The 24,996-nt window shown below is 34.8% G+C and overlaps 1 protein-coding gene across 1 annotated transcript; it reads left to right on the plus strand.

Annotated features, from left to right (window-relative positions):
* The first annotated feature begins 11,035 nt into the window (after positions 1–11,035).
* On the plus strand, positions 11,036–12,240 carry K441DRAFT_656623 (uncharacterized protein). The gene is made up of 2 exons (XM_067648034.1): positions 11,036–11,409; positions 11,460–12,240. Exons 1-2 carry the CDS (start codon positions 11,322–11,324, stop codon positions 12,086–12,088), a joined length of 717 nt encoding a protein of 238 aa, XP_067506156.1. The 5' UTR covers positions 11,036–11,321; the 3' UTR covers positions 12,089–12,240.
* The last annotated feature ends 12,756 nt before the right edge of the window (positions 12,241–24,996 follow it).

Genomic DNA, 24,996 nt, shown 5'->3' on the forward strand with positions numbered 1-24,996 from the left:
ATTTATAGATAGATATATATAAAAACTAAGAAGCGAAGTATATCCTAAGAAGCATTACAAAGTATTTTATAAAAGATTTCTATAAGGGAATAACTTAAAAATATAATAAAGCAACAGGCTTAACGTTAGTGTTAAGATTTTAAGAAGAATATATTATTAACAAAATCTAAGGCATCGCTAAAAAAGTTATAAAAGAGTATTTAAATTGCTAAAGAAATAAACTAATAAGGAATAAGCTATATAAAGGGCTATAACCTATTAAAATACTAGAGAGACTATAGGAGGTTATATTATAGGACTTTATTATTAAGTTACTAAAGTTAAAAATTCTTTTTACTGGATAGGAGTATAACGTAATCCTTATAATAGTGGATAAGTTAACTAAATAGGGCTACTTTATAGCAATATAGAAGAAATCTTAGCGGAAGACATTACTAGAATTTATATTAAAGAAGTATTTATAAGATATAAAGCACTAACGTAATCCACAAGCAAGCTAGCACCACAAGCATCCTAGCACCCTTAAAACCCACCAAATTTACACTTTAATATCTCAACAACCACTTAATAATAATTTTTAATAATTTAGATTTAGACTTTCATATACACTCTACAGCTTCTATTAAAGTTGCATAGTAATTAGTTTAGTAGTTCTTAAGATATAGTCGTATTACGGTAATTTGGCTTATTTTGGCCCCCAAATTATAATATCTTAAAAACTACTAAATTAAGTGATATGCAACTTTAATAGAAGCTGCAAAATGTATATAAAAATCCAATTATAAATTATTAGAATTTATTATTAAGTGGTTGTTAAGATATTAAAGTATGGATTTTTAAACTTTTGGTAAGTTTTGAGGGTGCTAGGATGCTTGTGGTGCCAGCTTGCTTATGAATTACGTTAAGCATAATTATATTGGATAGAGATCTAAGATTTATAGCAGTATTTTTTTTTAGCGGAATAAGGGGTTTACGTAGTAATATTAATAGCGTATTACTTATAGACAGACGGTTAAACGGAAAGATTAAATTAGACGCTAGAACAGTATCTAAGATATTATATTAATTGTATATAGAATAATTAGGTATTATTATTATTAATTATATAGTTTATATATAATATAACACTATAGAAAGAAATAGGTATATTACTATTTAAGGTAAATTATAGATATAAGCTAAGAATATCGTTATTACTATAATAAGCGAAAAAACGAGTAGTATAGCTAAAGAAAGAATAAAGATACTAATAAATCTTTATATAGACCTAATAGAATTAGTAAAGATAGTATATAAAAAGAATAAAAAGTATTATAACGCTAAGAGATCTAAGGGACTAGATCTTAAGGAGGGGGATAAAGTATAGCTACTATATAAAAATTTTAAGAGTTAATAACTAAGTAAGAAATTAAACTATATTAGACTAAGACCTTTTAAAATTATATAAAGAATTTTACTAGTTATATTTAAGTTAAACCTACTAGCTAAAATAAAGATCTACCCTATATAGCATATTATAATACTAAAGCCAGTATATAAAAATACTAAGCTATTAATCTACGAAGTAGACATATATAAAGGGCAAAAAGAAGATAAATAGTAAGTTTTAAGAATTATTAGTTATAAGGACGTTAATAATAAAATATAATATAAGGTTAAGTAGATAGACTATAATAAAACTACCTAGAAACTATTATAGAGCTTAAAAAAACACTATAGAAAAGGTATAGGAGTATTAAAAGAAAAAGGGTTAGATAATATTAAAAAGGAGCTAAAGATAAAAGGATTAGTTAAAGGTAATAAATAAGCCAAATTACCTAAAGGATCCACTACTAACGTATTAGTTGTTTCTGCCTTATCTTAATTAAAATCCTTTTTAGCCTTCTTAGTCTTAAGCTTAAAGAGACTTTATTTAATAAAACGTAGCTCTTTTAAGCGTACCTTTTTATAAACCTTTACTAGACGGCTTAAATAAGTATAAGTATCTAATTAAGCTTTTAGAGCCTAAGTGTAAGGCAGTATTACTAGGGTATATAGTAGGTGTCACAGGACACCCCCATGACACCTTATATACGTCTACCTGTTTCCACCAACTTAGCAACTAAAGACTAATCACGAGATGGCAATTTGTGGCAATCTAACGGCAATCTGCCATATTCTACTATATTCCGCCAAGTTCCACTAAATCCTATTAAGTTCTACCAGGACCACCACCTAAATCCTATTCTACTCCGTATACATATTAATTAAGCAACTAAGCTAACAATATATACCCTTTCTTCCCGTTTTCCTACCTTCTCTCCTTATATAACGTCTTAACCTCCTTATATAGTTTATATATATAGCTTAATAATATCTACCTTGCTATATATTATCGCCGCTTATACTTACTCCGTAATACTACATTACGTTAACTTTATATACCACCTCTAAAATATAAAACGACCCTAAAGCCCCCATAACGGCCGCCGGTATTATATCCGTACTCTAAAAATAACTAGTAGAAATATAGAAGTCTTTTATAGACGCCCTTATATAAAACTAAGCTACTCTAAATTAATAATAAGCCGAATAAGAAGCACGGTATTAGCGATTAATTAAGGACCTTTAAGAAGAAATCCGTATACTTAAGATGCCTACGTTAGGGCCTTAAGACTAAATACTATCTTTAGAGATAAACACGCGGAATATAAGCCCTAAACCTATAATAACTGTCCACTTTAAACTAATTACTACATTAAAACAATTTGAATAACTACTAGATCCCCTGGTATTTACTAGTAAATAATAAGAACTCTAATTATTTCTAAGCCAGCTTAAAAATAAGCTAACTAGTAATGCTAACCGTTACCTAACTAAAGCCAACCGACTCTGTTATGCCCTAAGTTAATTAAGAGAAAAGGCAGCTAACCTTATTAAACCTTTTTAGCTAACCTTAGTATAAAGCCTAATTATATTTCTTAAAGCTTTATATAGTAACCTAAACCGCTAAGCTACCACCTAGAGAAAGATAAACTACATAGCTTAAGAAACGAAAAGTTTCCTAGTATACTTCTCCGAATTTAACCGTTACGCAAGGGAAACAGGCTGAAACGACTCCGTACTAATTAACAGCCTTATTAAATCTTTAAGCCCTAAACTAAAAACCTCCCTAATAGGCGTAGACCTACTGGGAGCCCTTAATACCTACATAAATGTTGTTAACAAACGGTATAATAATATACTATGCCTAACACCGAAGTCCGCCTCCTAATACAATACGGTAACCCCACAAACGTTTACTAAGTTATTATTTTAGCCTAAGCACCCTAACGCCATAGATATTAACACTAGAACCCTAAAGTACGCCCTATTAGGGTCCCTTAAATAAGAAAGATGTATTAAGCTAGGCCTCTACTTTAAGTGCGGAAGTAAGGACTATATCTTAAAATACTATCTTATCCCCTTACCTACGCCCTAAAACGATTTATAAACGGCCAACACTAGCAACTATTTACCGCATTAATCTTCTGGTTACCGCCCCTAATCTTTACCTAGTTCTAGCCCCGTATTTAATAAGCACCACTTATAAGGGTAAAGCTATAACCAATATTCTATAGAAACCCCTTCCCGCTTGCCACTAAAAGGTATATTTTAGAGTTAAGTCGCTCTCTAGGACGGCTCTGCCTTAAGATCTTATTAAATACTTTAAATGTTACGAACTCTAACTCTTAGGATTATAATATAACTATTAACTATTATCTTTAGCAGAATAATTAATAGGCTAATATTTAAGTTCTAATTAATATAGGAGCTAGTGGCATAGGATTTATTAATAAGATCTTCGTGTAAGATAATAGTTTTACCCTAACCCCCCTTAACCGGCATATTAATATATTTAGATTTAATAGCAAACGTATAGTCTTAGGCCGAATTACCTACATAGTATACTTAAGACTTTAATACCTAAACCACAAAGAACTAATTAAGCTTTTCGTTACTACCTTAGGTTACCTAGTAATCCTTAAATAACCCTCGATAAAGCTATATAAGGTAACCATTAATTAGGACAACCTTAAGCTTTTATTTACCGCCTCCCGTTATAAATAAAAGTGCCTTATAACGTACTATTCTAACCCTAAACTAAAATCTAGGAAATCTACTAAAATCCATTAGCCTAAGATTTCCACCAATATCCACCCTATGCCTAAGGAATCTACCAGATTCCACCAACCTAGGAATTCTACCAATATCTATTAAGGATCTAAAAATTCCACCAAACCCCACAAATAGACCCCAAGTACTACACCACCCCGCGCTAAATAAAAGCTTAAGCTTACTATACAAAAATACTAGAAGGACTAGTACTCTACTATAAAGAGCATACTTAAAGAACCTAAACCTAAATTTAACACCAACTTCGTATCTAATACTAAACCCAAAATTAAGCAAGGAACTATATAAGAAACTACGGACGACTAGAGCCCGCTTAACGCCCTAAATATTTATATAATTAGAGCTACCCTACCAGCGCGACTCGCCAAGAAACCCAAATATACGATCTTCGCTATTACTATAACTAATATTAAGAAGGCCTTAGCACTAAAGAAGTACACTAACACTGCTATAAAGGTACTAGTAAAATACTATAACTGCCTAAAAGTATTCTTACGGAAGGAAGCTGATAAGCTACTAGAATACCAATTATACAACTATAAGATTATACTAGAAGAAGAAAAGCAGCTAGATTTAAACCCCTATACGGGATATCCTAAAACGGACTCTAAGTACTATAGAAGTATCTAGACGAGAACCTAAGCAAAGGATTTATTAAAGCAAGCTCTTTACCTATAGCCGTACCAGTAATCTTCGTTAAGAAACTAGGTAGCGGACTACGCTTCTATATAGACTACTAAGCTCTTATCGCCGTTACCGTTAAGAACTAATACCTAATCCCGTTAATATAGGAGACACTAACCCGATTAAGTAAGGCTCGCTACTATACAAAGCTTAACATTATCTCTACATTTAACCAACTCCGTATAGTAAAGGGAGATAAATAGCTTACCGCATTCCGTACTTGGTATAGATTATTTAAATACTTAGTAACACTATTTAGCCTTATAAATGCTCCAAGCTCGTTTTAACATTACGTAAATAATATCCTACGCCCTTACCTAGACATCTTCTGTACTGCTTATATCGACGATATCTTAATATATAGTAATAACCTAACCGAATATTAGAAACACGTTAACTTTATTCTATAAGCCCTATACGGAGCTAGCCTATAATTAGATATAGATAAATGCAAGTTTTATAAGATAGAAGTTCTATACCTTAGGCTTCTTATTTCTATAGACGGCATATAAATAGACCTAAAGAAAATTAAAGTAATTATAAACTGGTAAGAACTTAAGAACGTTAAGGATATAAGAGCCTTTATAGGATTTACTAATTTCTACTAATGGTTTATTAACAACTTTTCCGCCCTAGTTTTACCCTTTATAGCTTTAACCCGAAAGGATAAAGCCTTTATCTTTAATAAGGAATACAAAAAGGCCTTTAATTATCTAAAGGTTATATTTACTACCGTGCCTATACTTTAACACTTTAACCTAAACTAAATAAGTGTTATAAAAGCTAACTTATCTAACTACGTCACCAGAGGCATCCTGTCTTAATATAATAAAGAGGGAGTATTACACCCCGTGGTATACTACTTAAAATAACTAAGCCTAGCCGAATATAACTACGAGATCTACAATAAGGAATTGCTAGCTATTATTAGATACTTTAAGCAATGGCAACCTAAACTAGAAGGCGATAAATTCCTAATTAAAGTCCTTAGCGATTATAAGAACCTATAGTACTTTATAGGAGCTTTAAGTATAAACCTTAGTATCTCTCCAGATAAGAATCTAATAGACTATTTAAATGCGTATATAGAGATCAATACTTAATACCTAAATATTAATTAGAGCTCTGCCTAAGTCTTAGTTAAGTTAATAAATAAGTAAAACGCTAAGGAATATTAAATACTAACCTACTAAAGCTGCATCATATCTAAAACTAAGGGCGAAGATTAAGTACTAGGCTGTAGGTTCTAAGCTATGCTTAGTTTAGAGAGCGGAGATTAAATATTAAACTATAAATTCTAAGACGTACCTAATTTAGAAGGCGGGGATTAAGTATTAGCACGCGAATTCTAAACTACGCCTAGTTTAGAGGGCGGAGATTAAGTATTAGCCTGCAAACCCTAAGCCTTAGAGTTTCCTAGGAGCGGAGATCTAGTACTATATTATAAATTATAAATTTCTAGATTTCCTACTATCTAGGAACTAGTGCTACGGTATAAATCTTAAACTTTGGAATTTTTTGTAATTGGAGATCTAGTGCTATATATAAATATTAAACCTTAGGCTTATCTAAAAGTTAAAACTTAGTATTATACTATAAGCTCTAATACTTAGACTACCCAAAGGATTTGGATTTAATACCGCGCTATAAGCTTTAATATCCGGATTGCTCTAAGGGTTAAGACTTAATACTTCGCTATAAGCTCTAATATCTAGATTACTCTAAAGGCTAAGGCCTAATACTATACTATAAGCTCTAATATCCGGATTGTTTTAAGGGTTAAGATATAGAGCTGCCTTATAAGCTATAATACCTAGCCTACACTAGAGACTAGTTTTTAATACTATAGTATAAACTCGGATATCTAAGAGCTATAGAAAGTTAATATCTATTGTTGTAGTATAGACCTCAATATCTAAAAGGCTGATACTCGATACCTAATAACTGACGCTAATTATTGCCCTAGGGCTGTTAATACCTGGCCTAACTTTAGGATTCTAGATATCCGCCCTATATTAAAAACTAGACCTAACTATTGCGTTACTATAACTAATATCCGTTATAGGGTGTTAGTATACTTAGCTTAGAGGTATTCTGCTAGCTAGAGTTTAAGCTAGCTAGCTATGCGTTCCTACTAGATATAGGCTAAGAAGGTAATAGTGTCGGCAGCCCTATATATAGATTTTCGGCGGATATTAATTAAGGTAGCTAGGCTACTTATATTTATAGATATTAAGCTACTAATACTATACGCCTCTCCACTACCCTAGACCGTAGTAATATCCGCTCTACGCTATCTTTTAATTTACTTATTAATGCTAATAGCTAGCTCTCTGCCTAATTTACCTTTTCTACCTCCGCTTAAATAAAGGCAATAAACTTATCTAGATTATTACTAAGCTAATTATAATTTTAATTAGGTAGGTTTTTCTTAAGCGCCTTATAGCTAGTTATATACTAGGCGTAGCTATAAAGGGCGGTAATTTGCTTATTAGATATAATATAGCTTAAGGTTAGATTCTAAATAGCGTATTAATATTTCTTCTCCATTTAGTTATAGAACTAGTTTTTTATACTTATAGTAAAAGCCTTTTAATATATCTTCCTTAGAATCCTCTTTATATACAACTTACAGATATTAAACTCTTTAAAAGCCTATAAAGTAGGATTATAGTTAGTAATAACCCTAGCCACTAGTGGACGGAGACTGTTCCTTATAGTTCTCTAATATAATCTTTTATAAGTAGCCCTTTTCCTTATTTATAAGAGCATATATATAATAGGAGAGAGCTGCTCTTTTTTTAGCTTTAGTCTTTAGGTGCTACGCTAGCTTCTTTAATAGAATATCTATAGATAGAATTATAGATATTCTACCTAAACTAAGCTCTCGCCCTATATTAGATGCGGATAAATTAGAATTAGTATTACTATATACGGACACTCTTAAAGATATATTACTAGTAAAATTAGCAGCCCTGTCCTCTTATAGTACCTATTACTTAATATAATATTTACGGCTAAGTTAACTTAGCTAAGATTAGAAGGCTCTACTAGTATAACCGCGATTTTTAGCTAGCCTAGTAATATCCTTATATAGACCTTTATATTAATCCTTAATTAAAAATATCGCCTTACCTATTTAATTACTACCACGAGCACTACGTTTAAGTTGTTGCCATATTATATTAATGGACTTATCTTTATATATACAATACTGCGCAATATAGTTAATATTAGGAATATTAGCGCTATAGGTAAGCGCGTTAAAGGAGAGTAAAATACGGATTTCTAAGTTAGGCTTTCTAAACTCTTTATATAGTCTGTCTTTATCTATAATAGCTAATAATATATAATAAAGCTAAACAGCTCTTCTAGCCTATACTTTCTGGTACCTATAATATACTAACTATAAACAAATTAAGTCCCTAGCTAGTAATATTAGGTCCTTTAAATTAAGAAAGATAATTATCTTTAGGATTTAGTAGGGAGTTAGCGTATATTAGATTCTTTACTTAGTAAATATAGCGGTATACGCGTGGTCTATAATAAAGTATAAGCTCTTAAAGGACTTCTTACTTCCTTATTTAATATATTCTCTAATAATTAATAGATCCAGCCGGTTAATTAATGTCTATACTATATTAATATTACTTTAAAAGCCCGCCAACTCTTAAATAATCTTAAATGTTATATTATTAAGCGTTATAGTATAAGTAAACTAAAGCTTCTGCCTTAATAACGACCACACTTTCTATAGCCGTGTATATAAATTCCGGAATAAACCCCCCTAATTAGCCATAAGGTATACCTTATTAATTACTATTAAACTAATATACGCATAAAAGGTAAAGTTAGTAAGAGTCTTATAGAACCTTTTACCAACTAATAGCTTTGGCGATATTAAAATATGGATATATACTTTAATGCGGATTTCCCGTAAAAGACGTATAGATATTATCTTAGTATATATATAAACCAGCCTTATTCTAGGAAGCTCCTTAATCTTTACCTTTTACTTTATACTAATCGCATTAAGTAGTAAGATAATAATTACTACTAAGGCCTAAAGAAGGCATAGTATTACTTATATTATTATACTTTTACCAAATAAGGTTTTTGTAATAAGTATTATATCTTTTTTCTTAAATAGCAGCTACCTAAGGGCTTTAAGTTGCTCTATATATCCGCAATACAGATATAAAAAAGCAATAGCCTTATTAACCTTACTTAGCTGCTAGGCCTTACTCTCTCCGTAAAGTACAAAAAGCTAATCTTAAAGGTCCTATAGCCATCGCTCCTAGTCCGTTTTATAACTCCTTTAAGTTTAATTATCTAACACCTAATATAGCCGCGGCTGTTTTAGCACCTTATTTAACTTCCTCCCTCTCTACTTAGTGGGTTTTAGTGTCAGTATATAGTAGATTTTCTTAGATATCCGTGACTTAGTAGTTAGCGCGCGATAAGGTTTTAGTAGGTGTTATACACTATAACGCAGACGCTATATATCCGCTAGGCTATAATAGGTTCTTTAGGGTGGCTTTTATAGATCTATAAGGGTTTTATATATATTAACTAGCGTTTAATAAAGTTATATATGGTTACAAAATTGCTAATAACGCTTTTTTTTAATGAAAATAATTATAAGATCTAAAAATACCTAAGTAATAAAAATAATATATTCTAAAAGCCTACGTTCTATTATATAATTAATTAACTTTAGGGAATTATATAAAATACTAGTGTTAAGTTATTTTAATCTCCGCAATCTCCGCAACGCAAATATTATCTAAAAAACTAAGAAACGTTAGAAATGTAGCTTAGACGTAATTCTAGTAGTTTCGCACAAATATAGTTAGTCAGCTTGTGGACCGATTGAAAATCCGCACTAACAGAATCACGTCTGAGCCTACTGAGGTAATCTTGTTGGTGTTAACGGCGGGATTCTTAATGCGACCTCCAAGAGCTTCGATTAGGGCGCTAAACGCATCACTACTAACCAAAGACGCGCGAAGTATCCTGCGATCCCGATAGGAGGCACAACAACAGGCTCCGCTAGGAGTCTCAATATTAACACTAGCCGAGGTTTTAGCGCCTTAGCAAGCACTAACGGAGCTTTCGGCAACACTGGCCGAGCTTCAGACTCTACTAGGACGGTTTTACCGCAGTAAGCTCATTAACTCAGCAAGCTCAGACCGCTCCCAGCCGGAGAAAAAGGTGGCCGATATTCGTCCTTGCGCCCGCACTAAAATCGCTCAATTTCTCTACCTAGCTAGAACCTAGCCATTTGCCTATCTCTCCTCTCACATTTATATAGCGTTTTAGTATACCAATTATAACTGATTTGTGTTCTTTAATTACCTTATAAGAAGGCATTATAAGGTGGAGAGAGGTAATAAGTGTCTTGTTTAGATAGAAATGGTGTTTACTTTTAGCGTAGGCGCTCGGACGAATATCGGCCACCTTTTTCTCCAGGTGAGAGGACCGTAGAATTAATTAGCGGACATACGTATATCCGCAAGCGGATATCGCTAACCTTTTTTATCAAAAAGTTGATTCTATGGTCTGAAGGACATTCACAAGATTTATTAAGCGACGCGACTTATTTTATATAGAGCAGTTACTTTCTTCAACGAAATTATTAGAGCCACCTACGTAAGGTCTAGGGCTGCATATAGGCTTAAAATAATTGCAAGAACTAGCTCTATAATTGATAAAATTTTAGGCCTTATATATATACCCATTACAGTGTTATAGCTATTTCTACATTTCTTAATAACGGAAATTTTTTTTAACGAAAATGATCTTACCTCCGGGGGGTTCTATATTAATTTAGACCCAATATCTATAAAATATCGGGTCGTCTCTCTAATCGATTAACTTTTAGTAGTATTTTAAGGGGTCGTAGTTAAGCGATTCGTTAGTTTGTATAGGGAAAATTATAAAAAGTGTCGTATTTCTTAACAAACGCTGTAAAACTGGCTTAGACGTGATTCTGGTGGTGCAGCAAAAACGTAGTTAGTCCGCTTGCGGACCGATTAAAAATCCGCACCAACGGAATCACGTCTGAGCTTGCTGAGGTAAAGGACGGTTTAACTTTGTCGTGCGAAAACCTATGACGTCAAATCACATGCTTGCATGAATTGGGCCTAGCCCAGCATCTCTAAGCTTGGGCCGTGAGTGATCTTTCACCGAACCCGCCAACACCGTTACCTGGGCCACCCCATAAGTGAAGCTCTCACTCCTTTGAAAATTTTCCCACTAGGACTTTCTAACCATTTAGTCTTTAAATATGCTCTCAAAATTCGGCTTCAGCTGGCTTTCCTCTCCTCCACCCCACCCGTCGCCGCCTGAACCCGAACCTCCACCTGAGTGCTCTCCGCTCAATTCTTGTCTGCCCAGACAAGAACCTACGATAATGGCACTATCGGGTCGGTCCCTGCGCATACACGGACAAGTTCACCGGGGTACGATGCCACTGCCAGATGGGCCGTTGCACTTCATCGCCTACGACTATCGCTATGGCGCGTTGCGATGCGTGCGACCACCTTATCTCAGCTCATGGCGCCTACAGTGAGAGAGTATACCTGTTAACCTATAATGCCGCTAATAGTTGTTTATAGCTGGTACCTCCACACCACAAGCAATTACGCCGCAAGCCCCGCCACCGCTGTTACTACAGTCATCCTTGTCAAAAGTAGATGTAGGAGATGCTTTCAAGGACGGAATTAAGTACATGGCCCCAGATTCTCTTGTGGGTACGAGCGGCAAGGACTGGACATTTCAGCCGTACCTAGATCTATACGAGATACTTGGATCGAATGTTCTTAAACACTACGGCTACTATAAGAGCAACAATGTTAACAAGACATACATTCCCAGCTATTTCTATCTGGGAGGCGCCGGAACTGGAAAGTCGAGACATGCCTTAGAATTCGCCTCTTCGGTCCGGGAAGTAATTACGCTCCATACTCAACATCCCCTTTACCCTAAGCTTGCGCAGAGACTGACCAAATCTTATGTATTTTATGTTTCGCTTAAGAATAGGACATCGTTGGGGCCTGAAGAAAAAAGTAATATATGGAATGCGATTGGTATTAGAATGCTACACCAGCTACTTAGTAGGCGTCTTGCGTATGTTAAGCGCCAATACGCCACAGACCCTGGCGACATTTTTAAACTTGTTGCGGCGGCAGCAAACGTTAACCTATATAACGGTTTCACTGGAATTTTAGTTGTCGACGGAATTTAAGGAGCCCTTTTGGGGTACGATGACGGGAAGAACAAAAATAGTCCATTTTGTAAATTACTGAAGCAAATTGCTAGTTTAAGTCTAATAAAACGACATTCTTCTAAAACGAAGGGGGAAATAGCAAGGGCAGCACCCTTTATAATAACTTGCGTCACTAGAACCTGCTTTAGCCCTATAGAAGGATTTTTGGCCAAGTCCTACCGCAACCGCGTATACCTACCTCTTAACCGGTTAACTGCGCCGACTTAAAAGAATAACGACTCGCCAGTTATTAACAACTCTCCCGCTAGCCGTCTTCTGGTGAATAATGTTGGCGGCCACGCGCGTGCAATAGAAATAATCGCCGACGAGCTAGCCAAGCACCAAAATGACCTTAAGCCGAATATAGCTGAATTGGCCAATGCTCTCTTTAATAGATTAATAAGCCGCTATAAAGAAGCCGTCCTCGTGCTACGGGACGATATCTTCCCCGTCGTATAGTATATCCTCTCTAGACAAAAAATTTGTCTCTATAAAGAGATTCCTGGATCGAACTTGCGGTGGGAGGATGTTACCGCGTCTGGGCTCATCTGGTTTGAAAGCGACAGGGCGGATTACGATTACGATCCGCAGGGGGGTACCTTGTAGCCCCTTAGATCTGGCTTTGGATGCTTGCTAGGATGCCGCCCACAAAGGACACCGAGCGCCTGTGCAAGTTCCTAAGAAATTGGCAATTTAACGACTATGCAGAGCTTCTTTACCTTAAAACAGGCGAAGGACCCCCCGTAAATACTACCTGGCAAAGCTTCGAGCGATTCTGCTGCTCATTTCGCATTTTGCGGTCGCTGGGATTTAAAAATGGGCAGGAGGTGGCGTTAAAGGACTTGCACTGGGGGTGCAAATTGCGAGATGACCGGAAGACGATGGTGGTGAACCGACACCTTGACCTCGCAGAAGCTGTCCACCAGTACAAAACCGATTCAGTGGCGGAAGACCATACTGCCACCGGCAAGGCGCGGTCAGCCGAAGAAGTCGAGACTCGACATACTCGTGGCACCCACTAGTAAGCAGCGCTTACTAGTGGTCCCGGGCTCAATGCAACAACCGAGCTCAATGCAACTTTTATATTTGTATGGCGTCTCATACAAAATCAACCTTTTTCCAAGTTGAATAACTCAACAACAACGCTATAATAAATTATTAAATATATATACTTCTTTTTTTTATACCTAAATAAGTATAAAGAAACTTAATTTTAATATTAATTTTCTATTTTATAGAAGTTTTAGTATTTACTGGCCTTAAATAAAATATAATAATAAAAAGTATAGAAATACAATAAATACAATAAATATCAGCTTTAAATAAGTTATATTATTAATTTTTAAAGGATTATATATAAGCCTTTAAATTCTTATATAATTTCTATGTAGTATTGTTAAGTTATTCAACTTGGAAAAAGGTCGATTTTGTATGAGACGCCATACAAATATAAAAGTTGCATTGAGCTCGGTTGTTGCATTGAGCCCGGGACCACTAGTAAGCGCTGCTTACTAGTGGGTGCCACGAGTAGCGGAACTTTGTATGCAGAAGACCAGTTAACCCACGTCATCCTCAACGGTACGAGCGCGCCGGCCGGCGATTTCTTCCTCAGCATCGAGATACCTAAACAGCTGGCTCTGAATAAGGAGGGCCTGAGCGAAATTGTCCGCGAAGTAGGGCAGTGTAAACTGATCCAGAAGAATGTGACCCAAACCACGTATACTGCGGAGAGGAATAAGTCTGCTGGGTCAGACGATATCTTTATATTGTACAGGCAAACTAGGATTTCGAAAACCTAAGACTTGCCAGACCGCTCCGGGCTCGTTGATGCGTCTTGCTAGGACTCCTACTTTGGTCCTTTCTCCGGTCGTGCTTACCTAGCATATGAGAAGGGCAACAATCAAACCTGAAACGCCATTGCGCTATGGGAGAGTGCTACGGAGAGAAAACTTGACGACTAAATAGGGGTCTAGGAGATAGCATTAGACTAGACATGATCATTAACAACATATGGCAGACAGCGGATTTCATTTATTGTACCTATAGCGGAATACACACTTCTTTATACATACCGCCCTCTTAGTGCTCTAACCAGTATGTCTACTTAGGTGGATTGTACATCTACCAACTGCGGATTAGCACTACTCCACACACTTCCACCGGCATACCATATCCTGCGTTATCGTGACAGCTATGAATGCTAGTGGTCCGGGTCTGGACGTAAGATACAGCTAGGAGCTGCAAGGCGAAAGGCCAGTGGTGATTGTCCTCGATAACGTCTCTATCCATACAAACGACGACATTACTCGTGTACTTCAAGAGGCGGTTTACGTCATAAGATACCTGCCGCCGTACTCCCCTGACTACAATCCGAGCGAGCTAACTTTCGCGATGTTGGAGGCCTGGATCTGTCGTAACTGCTACTACGTTCGATTACGTTTTCCTTGCGGGAGGGGGTTCGGTGAGTTATTAAAAGCGGCTGTTGCAGAGAGCAGTGTGTCTATTAACCAAGTAAACCAAAAATCTACCCCTTTGCTTGGCTTGGTTGGTTAACGGGAAATCCTTACTTCGCTTAGTTGATTTACATTACTTGGTAATATTTCCTGATTTAGATTCTGTGATAGATCTATGGAAGAATACCGGTTCGAAGCAGGTGTTTTTGACATTCGATCGCCGCTACAGTGTCTGAATTAAGGCGATTTCGTTTATCTGTGATGACCTTCTGATGGATGGAGAGCTGTCAGATAATGCATATTGAGCGTTTGATTTATAAAAGATTGATCTTGATCAATTGGGGTTGACTTGGTTGATGTCGTTGATTGATTGACTTGACTTAAGGCCCTAGGGGCTCTAAGCTAAGATGAAGAGATTTTGCAGTGTACATGCCCCGTGCACGTAACTCGCGCACGTGTCCAGACTTGCGGAGGATAAATTATCCTATCCGGTCGGGCGGATAATAATCCTATTTAAGGATAGCCCGGATATCGGATAATATCCGGATAATATCTAGATATCCGTAAAATTTTAACTATAAAATAAAACCTTTACCCCCTATTATATGACGCTATAAATATGGCTAGTACTAGTAAAACTTACCCTAAAAACTTTAACGATAATAATTCCTTTAAAGTTAATATACTTTCTGCCCTTTTAAGCGGCGTTAAGACTAAAAATAATACTAATTTAATCCTAACTACTTATATAATACAGATCTTAAGATAAGTCTCCTTAATTTATAAATATACTTATACGGTAATAAAGGAAGAAAAGGCCTATACAAAGAAACGCTATTTTTATAAATACTGTCCTTTTTAAGACCTAAAAGGATACTATTCCTTAACTATTAGATTATAAGGCTATCTTAAAAAATATATTATTAAATAGAATCTAGTAGAAAATTAGGAGTATATAATAGTAAAAGATTGGGGGGAGAGATCTCTTTTAGAACTATATTAAAAGCTTTTAGCAAAAAAAGAAGTTTAAGGTCTTAAGGGTAAGGTTTTAAAGTATATAGTATATTAAAATACTATAAAGTAAGCACTTCTAGATCTGATTATTATATAATAGCTTCCCTTCTTATATATAGAATGGCTAGAGTTTTATACTTTCGTAAAAGCATTAAATTAAGAAGTACCCTTAATTATCCCTATATACTACTTAATAATTAGAGTCTAAATTCTTAAACACTTTACCAAGAGTTAAGATATTGTATAAAAAGTACTTTAATCTATAAAAATTAATATTTACCTTACTGTGAATATCTAGACCTTTTTAAGTTATTCCCTTTTTTTTAGAATCTATACTAGCTTTATTAATATCTAGAATAAATACCGGAGCTCCTTAATTGCCCTTTATACGGTATCTAGTTAAAGCGGTATAGATTAGTAGGAGGCGTTTTGTCCGGTTCTTATTAAGTATAGCATTAAAATAAAGATTAGAGCTCTTATTGGCGATAATACTAGATTAAATAATGTTCTCTATTATATAATTGGCTAATGGCTTAGCCTTAAGTATAAAATTAACTGGATCGTAATATATTAAAGAATTCGCTATTAGGGGTATATTATTAATCTTATCGTTTAAGCCTTTTTATTTAGTTTAAAAAAGGATAAAAAGCTTATAAACTTATATAATAAAGAGGATAAGGAATAGGATAAAGAAGAAGATAAAGAAGGGGAGGATGTTATATAATAAGTACTACCGCTAGTTAAAAAAAAAGAAAAAGAAGGATAAAGAATTAGAGCTAGCATTAGACAAAAAGTATAAAAAAGGTAAAAATATTTAAAATATTATAGAGCTAATAGGGAATCTTTATAACTATATTGTTTATATCTATAGCTTAGCTAACTATATAAAATGGTTTATTAAACGTGCTAGTAAAATAGTTCCTCTTAATAATTATAGAAGATGGAATAGCTAGTTTCTTATACTGTATATAGCTTTAGAGGATAAGGTAAAGGCTAGGCTTTAACTCTACGTAGAGTACTATAAGAATAACTTAAAAGATAATATCCTCTTAATAAGTAAATAGATATATCTGTCACGGAGTGAGCATAAGTGGTAATAATATATAACGAAGTAGATATTATTAAGCTATATACATAAACTGTGTAATGAGGTCAAGACGTTGCATAAGGAGAGAAGGTAGGAGATTGGGAAGAAAGGGTATATATCGTTGACTTGGTTGCTTGGTCGATACGTGCATAGGGCAGAATAGGGTTTAGGTTGTGGTCCTAGCAGAACTTGGCAGAATTTAGTAAAACTTAGTAGAATATAGCAGAATGCCGTAGATTGCCGTTAGATTGCTGTCAGATTGCTATTTTATAGTTAGTCTCTAATTACTAAGTTAGTGGAAACAGGTAGATGTGTGCAAGGTGTTACGGGGGTATCCCGTGACAGTACCCCCCCTTTAAACTCGAGCTTCTGCGAGATAGGGCTGTGGTAGTTCTGGGTGGAGTTTATAAAAGTTTTCTGCGGCTTATATAAGTCCTATAGAGTTAACGGGTTCCCATAAGGACTTAGTAAAGCCTCTCTATTTTATAAGATATATATATTAGCGTTTCCGTTTATTATACTTAATATCATTAATTCTTTTAATAAAGTACTCGTTCTCACCATCTACTTTAACTAGTAGGGGAGGGTCCTATATCTATCTAGGCAGGGCGTCTAATACGGGAGTAGTAGGATAGAGGACTAATATGTGGAATATGGGGTGGATTTTAACTATATTAGGGAGCTTTAATTGATAGGAGTAAAAGGAGACGACCTTTTTAACCTTATAAGGGCCAGCGTTCTTCCAATTAAGTTTCTTAGTAGGTTATTTTATGTTTAGATTCCTTATATCTAGCTAGACGAAGTTACTAACTTAATAGGCTAATGCTAGGGTTCGTTTCTTATTCGCTGCGGCTTTATAGATAGATTGGGCCTATATTATTTCATTAGTAAGGAACTATTATAGTTCCTCCATCTTTTCTACGAATTTATTTGCTTCTATAACTTATAAGGCTTAATAAGTAGGGCAAGGAACGTTGCTAAAGGGTTTAAAGCCCATTTATAAATACTAGCCGTAGTTAGCTAGGAACAGGGAGACCTTTATAGTTTCTAAGACGGAATTATTTGCCGTAAACTCGGTGAATGCAAGCCAGTTAATCTAGTTATTTTATAAGTACGATATATATATCCAGATATACTGTTCCATTATAGCATTTACATATTCTATTTAACCATCCGTTTCCGGGTAGTATGCCGTAAATAATAGTGCTTTAATACGGAGTTAGGTAGTTAGTTTTTCCTAAAATATAGAGACAAACTAGCTACCTTTATTAGAGATAATTGTTTTGGGGAGTCTATAGAGTTTTTATATATAATCCAGGAATAGTCGGGCGATAGTAGGTGTTAATATATTAGGGCAGGCGATTAAGTGTCTTATTTTAGACAGTCGGTCTACAACTACTATAATATTCGTGCAACCTTTACTTATAGGGAGATTAATAACAAAGTCGATTGAGATATCCTTCTATTTTCAGTTTGGAATAGGCAGTGGCTTTAGAAGGCCGTTATACGTCTTATGTGAAGCTTTAGCTCGTCGATAGATATAGTAGCTAGAGACGTACCTTCGTGTTATATTATACATGTTCGGCTAATAATACTCCCATTAGAGTAGTTTTAGGGTCTTCCCTCGGCCTGGGTGGCCGGCGATAGGTAGATCGTATACGTGTTTAAGGAGTTTAAGCTTAAGCTTATCGTAATTAGGGATAACTAGACGGTTTTAGTAATATAAGCGGTTTCCGCAGGCTTTGCATTTACTTAAAGAAATCTTTTTAGAGCGTCTGATGCTATCTTATATTAGCTTAAGCGTCTCTTAAATAAACTCGTCATTTGGGTATTTATCGACTATAATCTATTTAATTAATTAATTAGTTATTTTAAGGACAAGTACCGTAAGATCTTTAGTAGGAGGGTTAAATAGTTTAGGGCGAAGTAGGGTCTAATTTTGGTAAGAGCGCGCTTCTTTTAGGGCTAGCGCGTCTTGCGAGCGTTAGGTTAGGGCATTAGGCTTCTAACCTTAGACGCCTAGGCAGTACGTAATTAAGAATTAGAAATAAGATAGATATTCTAACCAGCGGGCCTAATAATAACTTAGCTGTTTTGTGGTTATAAAGTACTATAGGTTCTTATAGTCGCTAAGGACCTTAATTAAAAATTTAGCGCCTTCTAGTTTAGGTCGCCATTGTTTAAAACATCTAATAATAGCTAATAATTCCTTATTATAGATCTCGTAGTTATATTTAGCTGGGCTTAGTTGTTTTAAGAAGTATGCTATAGAGTATAATACTCTATCCTCGTTATATTAAGATAGGATGCCTCTAGTAATATAGTTAGATAAGTCGGCTTTTATAATACTTATTTAGTTTAGGTTAAAGTATTAGAGTATGGGCGTAGTAGTAAATATAACCTTTAGATAGGTAAAGGCCTTCTTACATTCCTTATTAAAGATAAAAACTTTATCCTTTTAGGTTAGGGCTATAAGGGGTAAAACTAGGGCGGAGAAGTTATTAATAAACCATTAGTAGAAATTAGCAAATCCTATAAAGGCTCTTACGTCCTTAACGTTCTCGGGTTCTTACCAGTTTATAATTACTTCAACTTTCTTTAGGTCTATTTATATACCGTTTATAGAAATAAAGAGTCTAAGGTATAGGACTTCCATTTTATAGAACTTATATTTATCTATATTTAATTATAGACTAGCTCCGTATAGGGCTTATAAAATAAGGTTAACGTATTTCCGATATTCGGTTAGGTTATTACTATATATTAAAATGTTATTAATATAAGCAGTATAAAAGATGTTCAGGTAGGGGCGTAGGGTATTATTTATATAATATTAAAACGAGCTCGGAGCGTTTATAAGGCTAAAGGGTGTTACTAAGTATTTAAATAATCTATACCGGGTACGAAATGCAGTAAGCTATTTATCCCCTTTTTTAATACAGAGACGGTTAAATATAGAGATAATATTAAGCTTCGTGTAATAACGCGCCTTACTTAGTTAGTTTAGCGTCTCTTATATTAACGGGATTGGATATTAGTTTTTAACGGTAACGGCGTTAAGAGCTTAGTAGTCTACATAGAAGCGCAGACCGCCGCTAGGTTTCTTAACGAAGATTACTAGTATAGCTATAGGCGATAAGCTTACTCTAATAAATCCTTTACTTAGGTTCTTATCTAAATACTTTTATAGCACTTAGAGTTTATTTTAGGATATCCCGTATAAGGGTCTAAATCTAGGCTGCTTTCCTTCTTTAAGTATAATCTTATAGTCATATAGTCGGTATTCTAGTAGCTTATTGGCTTCCTTTTATAAGAACGCACCTAGGCGATAATAATACTCTATTAGTACCTTTATGGCAGGGTTGGTATACTTCTTTAGTACTAAGGCCTTCTTAATATCGGCTATTGTAACAGCGAAGATTATATACTTAGGTTTCTTAGTAAGTTACGCTAGCGGGGTAGCTCTAATTATATAGATATCTAGGGTACCAAGCTTACTTAGATTGCTCGTAGTTTCTTACTTAGGTTTAGGTTCGGTATTAGGTACAGAGTTAGTATTAAATTTAGGTTCGGGTTCTTTAAGAATCCTTTTTATAGTAGAATACCAGTCCTTCTAGTATTTTCGTGTATTAAGCTTAAGCTTCTACTTAGATTAGGGCGGTATAGTACTTAGGGTCTATTTATAGGGTTCGGTAGAATTTTTAGATCCTTAATAGATATTAGTAGAAATCTTACGTTGGTAGAATTTAGTGGAATTCCTAGGTTAGTAGAATCTGGTAGATTCTTTAGGCGTAAGGTAGACAGTTATAGAAATTTTAGACTGGTAGATCCTAGTAGATTTTTTAGATTTTAGTTTTAGGTCTAAGTAGTAAGTTATAAGGCACTTCTGCTTATAATAGGAGGCGGTAAATAAAAGCTTAAGGTTGTTCTAATTAATAGTTACCTTATATAGCTTTATTTAGGGTTGTTTAAGGATTACTAAGTGACCTAGGGTAGTAATAAAAAGTTTAATTAATTCTTTATGGTTTAGGTATTGGAGTTTTAGGAATACTATATGGGTAATATAGCCTAAGACGGTACGTTTACCATTAAATCCAAATACGTTAATATGCCGGTTAAGGGGGGTTAGAGTAAAACCATTATCTTATATAAAGATCTTGTTAATAAATCCTATGCCGCTAGCTCCTGTGTCTATTAGGATTTAAATATTAGCCTATTAACTATTCTACCAAAGACGGCAGTTAATGGTTATGCTACGGTCCCAAAAGTTAGAGTTTGTAATGTTAAATACGTTTAATGAGATCCTATAGCAGAGCTGTCCTAAAGAGCGACTTAGCTCTAGGACCTTCCTTTTAGAGGCAATTAGGGTGGGGTTTTTATAGGATATCGGCTGTAGCTTCGTCCTTATAAATAGTGCTTGCTAAATATAGGGCTGGAACTAGGTAAAGATTGGGGACGGTAACTAGAAGATTAATACGGTAAACGGCTGCTAGTATTAGCTGTTCGTAAATTGTTTTAGGGCGTAGGTAAGGGGACAAAATAATATTTTAAGATGTGGTCCTTACTTTTATATTTAAAGTAGAGGCCTAGCTTAATGCGTCTTTCTTATTTAGGAGACCCTAGTAGGGCGTACTCTAGGGTTCCAGTGTTAATATCTATAGCGTTAGGGTGCTTAGGCTAAGACGACTTAGTAGACGTTTATAGGGCTATTATATTGTATTAAGGGGCGTGTTTTGGTGTTAGGTATAGTATATTATTGTACTATTTATTAATAACATTTACGTAGGCGTTAAGGGCTCCTAGTAGGTCTACGCCTATTAGGGAGGTTTTTAGTTTAGGGCTTAGAGATTTAATAAGGCTATTAATTAGTGCAGAGTTATTCTAGCCTATTTTTCTTACGTAACAGTTAAATTCGGAGAAGTATATTGGGAAACTTTTCGTTCCTTAAGCTATATAGTTTATCTTTCTCTAGGTAGTAGCTTAACGGTTTAGGTTACTGTATAAGGCTTTAAGAAGTATAACTAGGCTTTATACTAAGGTTGGCTAAAGAGGTTTAATAAGGTTAGCTACCTTTCCTCCTAGTCGACTTAGGGCGTAATAGAGTCGGTTAGCTTTAGTTAGGTAACGGTTAGCGTTACTAGTTAGCTTATTTTTTAGCTAGCTTAGAAATAATCAGAGCTTTTATTATTTACCGGTAAATACTAGGGGGTTAGGTAACCGCTCAGATTATTACGGTGCGATAGTTAGTTTAGGGTAAATAGTTACTATAGGTTTAGGACTCGTGTTTCACGTATTTATCTCTAGAGATAGTATTTAGTCTTAGGGTTCTAGCGTAGGCATTTTAAGGGTACAGACTTCTTCTTAAAGGGCTTCCATTATTTTCTAATACCGTACTTCTTATTCGGCTTATTATTAAGTTAGGGTAACTCGTTATTATTTAAGGGCCTCTATAAAGGACTTCTACATACTTACTATTTATTCTTAAAGGATAGATATAATATCGGCGGCCGTTACGGGGGCTTTAGGTGCGTTTTCTATTTCGGGTAGTAGTATAAGTGGTTAACGCAACGTAGTGTCACGGAGTAAGTATAAGTGGTAATAATATATAACGAAGTAGATATTATTAAGCTATATATATAAACTGTGTAATAAGGTTATGACGTTGCGTAAGGAGAGAAGGTAGGAGATTGGGAAGAAAGGGCATATATCGTTAACTTAGTTACTTAGTTAATATATATATAGGGTAGAATAGGGTTTAGGTTATAGTCCTAGCAGAACTTAGCGGAATTTGGTAGAACTTGGCAGAATATAGCAGAATGCCGTAGATTGCCGTTAGATTGCCGTCAGATTGCCATTTTGCAGTTAGTCTCTAATTGCTAAGTCGGTGAAAACAGGTAGACGTGTGCAAGGTATTACGGGGGTATCCCGTAACAATATCTTTATACAATTTATAATTTCCTTTAGTCTTTCTATAAAGCAACTCTATTTCTTTAAGAAGATTATATAACACTAGAAAGGGTTCTAGAATTAGTTAATATCTTTAAGGATATAATATAGACCGCATTAGTATATTATATAATACCCTTAATATTACTTTAGCTAATTATTTCTTATAGGTAATAACTATTAAGGCTAAGGATAAGTTTATAACCCCTTAACTCTAACGTGCTAAGGAAAAGCTTATAAAGTATATTAAGAAGCTAAATAATTCTCCCTACTATTTAGCGGCATAAGTTCTTAACCTAGAGTATTATACGGCTTTCTTAAAAGATTAGAACAATTATATTACCGTTAAAAGAGAAAAGAAGCTCTTTAGCGTATAAAAGCTCTAGGAGAGATTCTATAAGAAAGCAATACTTTTAGGTTTAACTATATTGTACGCAACTAAGAAAACTTAAAAGTTGCCTTTAGAGCCTAAAGAAAACCTCTCTGCCTTTTATAAGGCTAGTCTTTAGTACTATTTAAAATATACTTATTTATAGAGTCTAGATAAGTTTAATAACTATATTAATAAGAATCCAATTCCGCTTAATAGTCGTATAATAGCTATTTAATAGTGGAATTAGCCTTTTTAGTATATAAGATTTCCATAACTCTTATAGCTTGTAATTAAAGTTCTTTTAATACCTAGAATAAGTAATAAGCTAAAGAGAGTATTTTTAGGTTTTTAATATCGTGTTCTATGGAATTATATAACTACTCTATAAATACTTAAGGCATTAAAATGCGCAAAGGACTAGGTAGCTTATAAGATTTTAAGTATTCTCTTATAGTTATATAAGGGAAGGTATATAGGAGATACATTATATAACACTAAAGGGTATAAAATATATAAAAAATAATTTTAGGTAAAAGGTAACCACTAAAGGCGTATAGGTGGCGGATATAAATATATACTAACTTTAAATTTAATAGATTATAAGTTTAAATACTACCAATATTGCCCTTTATTAGGAATTGGGAAATATAATTATTTAGTATACTTTTTATTCTACTATATAAGAGATTCTCTAGCAGCAATACCATACTATAAGTATACTCTCCTCTCCGTATAATATACCTATATAACTAACTAGCCTTAGGATAAGCAGAAAAGGGTAAAAGCTTTACCGGCGATTAATATAGAGGCTTAGGTAGAGGGTGTATTAGAGAAGTAGGTACGGACGGGGAGGCCTTTATATATAAATATAATTCTAATTTAGAGCCGTGGATCTCTAAATATAACTATAAGTAACCTATATTACTTGTACGAGGTAGAGAGCTAATTAATGCTAGTTCTGTAAGGCTTATATAGCGACTCCGCGTTGTCTAGTAGGCCCTTACCCCTTTACTAAGTGTTAGAGTCTCCTAGGGTTCCGTAGTGGGTGCTATAGAAATTACAAGTGGCGGGATTATAGGGCTTGATGTTTGGCGTACGATAAAAATTCTTAACCTATAGCGGCGGCAGTAGGAGGAGCACTGGAGGGTAAGGATTAGATTGTGGAATTAGAGAATAATAAGAAATAGATAAAAGTTACTAAATTTAAACTGCTAGATCTCCTCTCTCTTTTACTATTTTTATTTTATTTTATGCGTATAAAAGCCTTATATAGGCTTTATACGAGGATCTCTATATACGGAGGCTCTATGCGAAGCTCTGCACGGAGCTCTGTATATAGAGGCTCTGCACGGCTCTGCGTATGACAGTTTTATATACAACGGCTCTACTACAGAGGCTCTATGTAAAAGCTTTATGCAGAGCTTCGTATAGAGCTTTATGCGGAGCTTTATACAGAGCTTTATGCAGAGCTTTATGCAAAGCTTCGTGCAGAGCTTTATGCAAAGCTTCGTGCAGAGCTTTGTATAGAGCTTCGTGTAGAGCTTTATATAGAGCTCTGTACGCGGCTTATTCCGCAGAGCTCTTATAAGCTTTATATCTATATAATATTACTTATCCTTAAGATATTTGAATAAAAGTGGTACTATTTTAAAGCGCTTTATAAGCTCTATAAATTTATATTAATAGAAAATATATTTATTTAATATTAGGGGTTGTATTATAAGTGTAAGTATATTAAGGGAATTTTGCTAAGACTATCCGGAGACTATCCGGATAGTCTCCGGATACTATTAGCTAATAGGTCTATTATCTAAGGGGCCTATCCGGCCTATCCTCCGCAAGTCTATATATATCCTACGCCTTATAAGAATATAGATTATCTATTACATATCGGGGGGGGGGGCGCTTTGGCGCGGTTACGACCCGAGTGAATACGAGATTAGGGCTACCCCTGCTAATAACCCACACAAACCCCGCATGAGGTCGCGCAGCGACCCCCCCTAAGTACTTTCGC

Source organism: Cenococcum geophilum (genome assembly GCF_001692895.1).
Source record: "Cenococcum geophilum 1.58 unplaced genomic scaffold K441scaffold_12, whole genome shotgun sequence".
Lineage (NCBI taxonomy): Eukaryota > Fungi > Ascomycota > Dothideomycetes > Gloniales > Gloniaceae > Cenococcum > Cenococcum geophilum.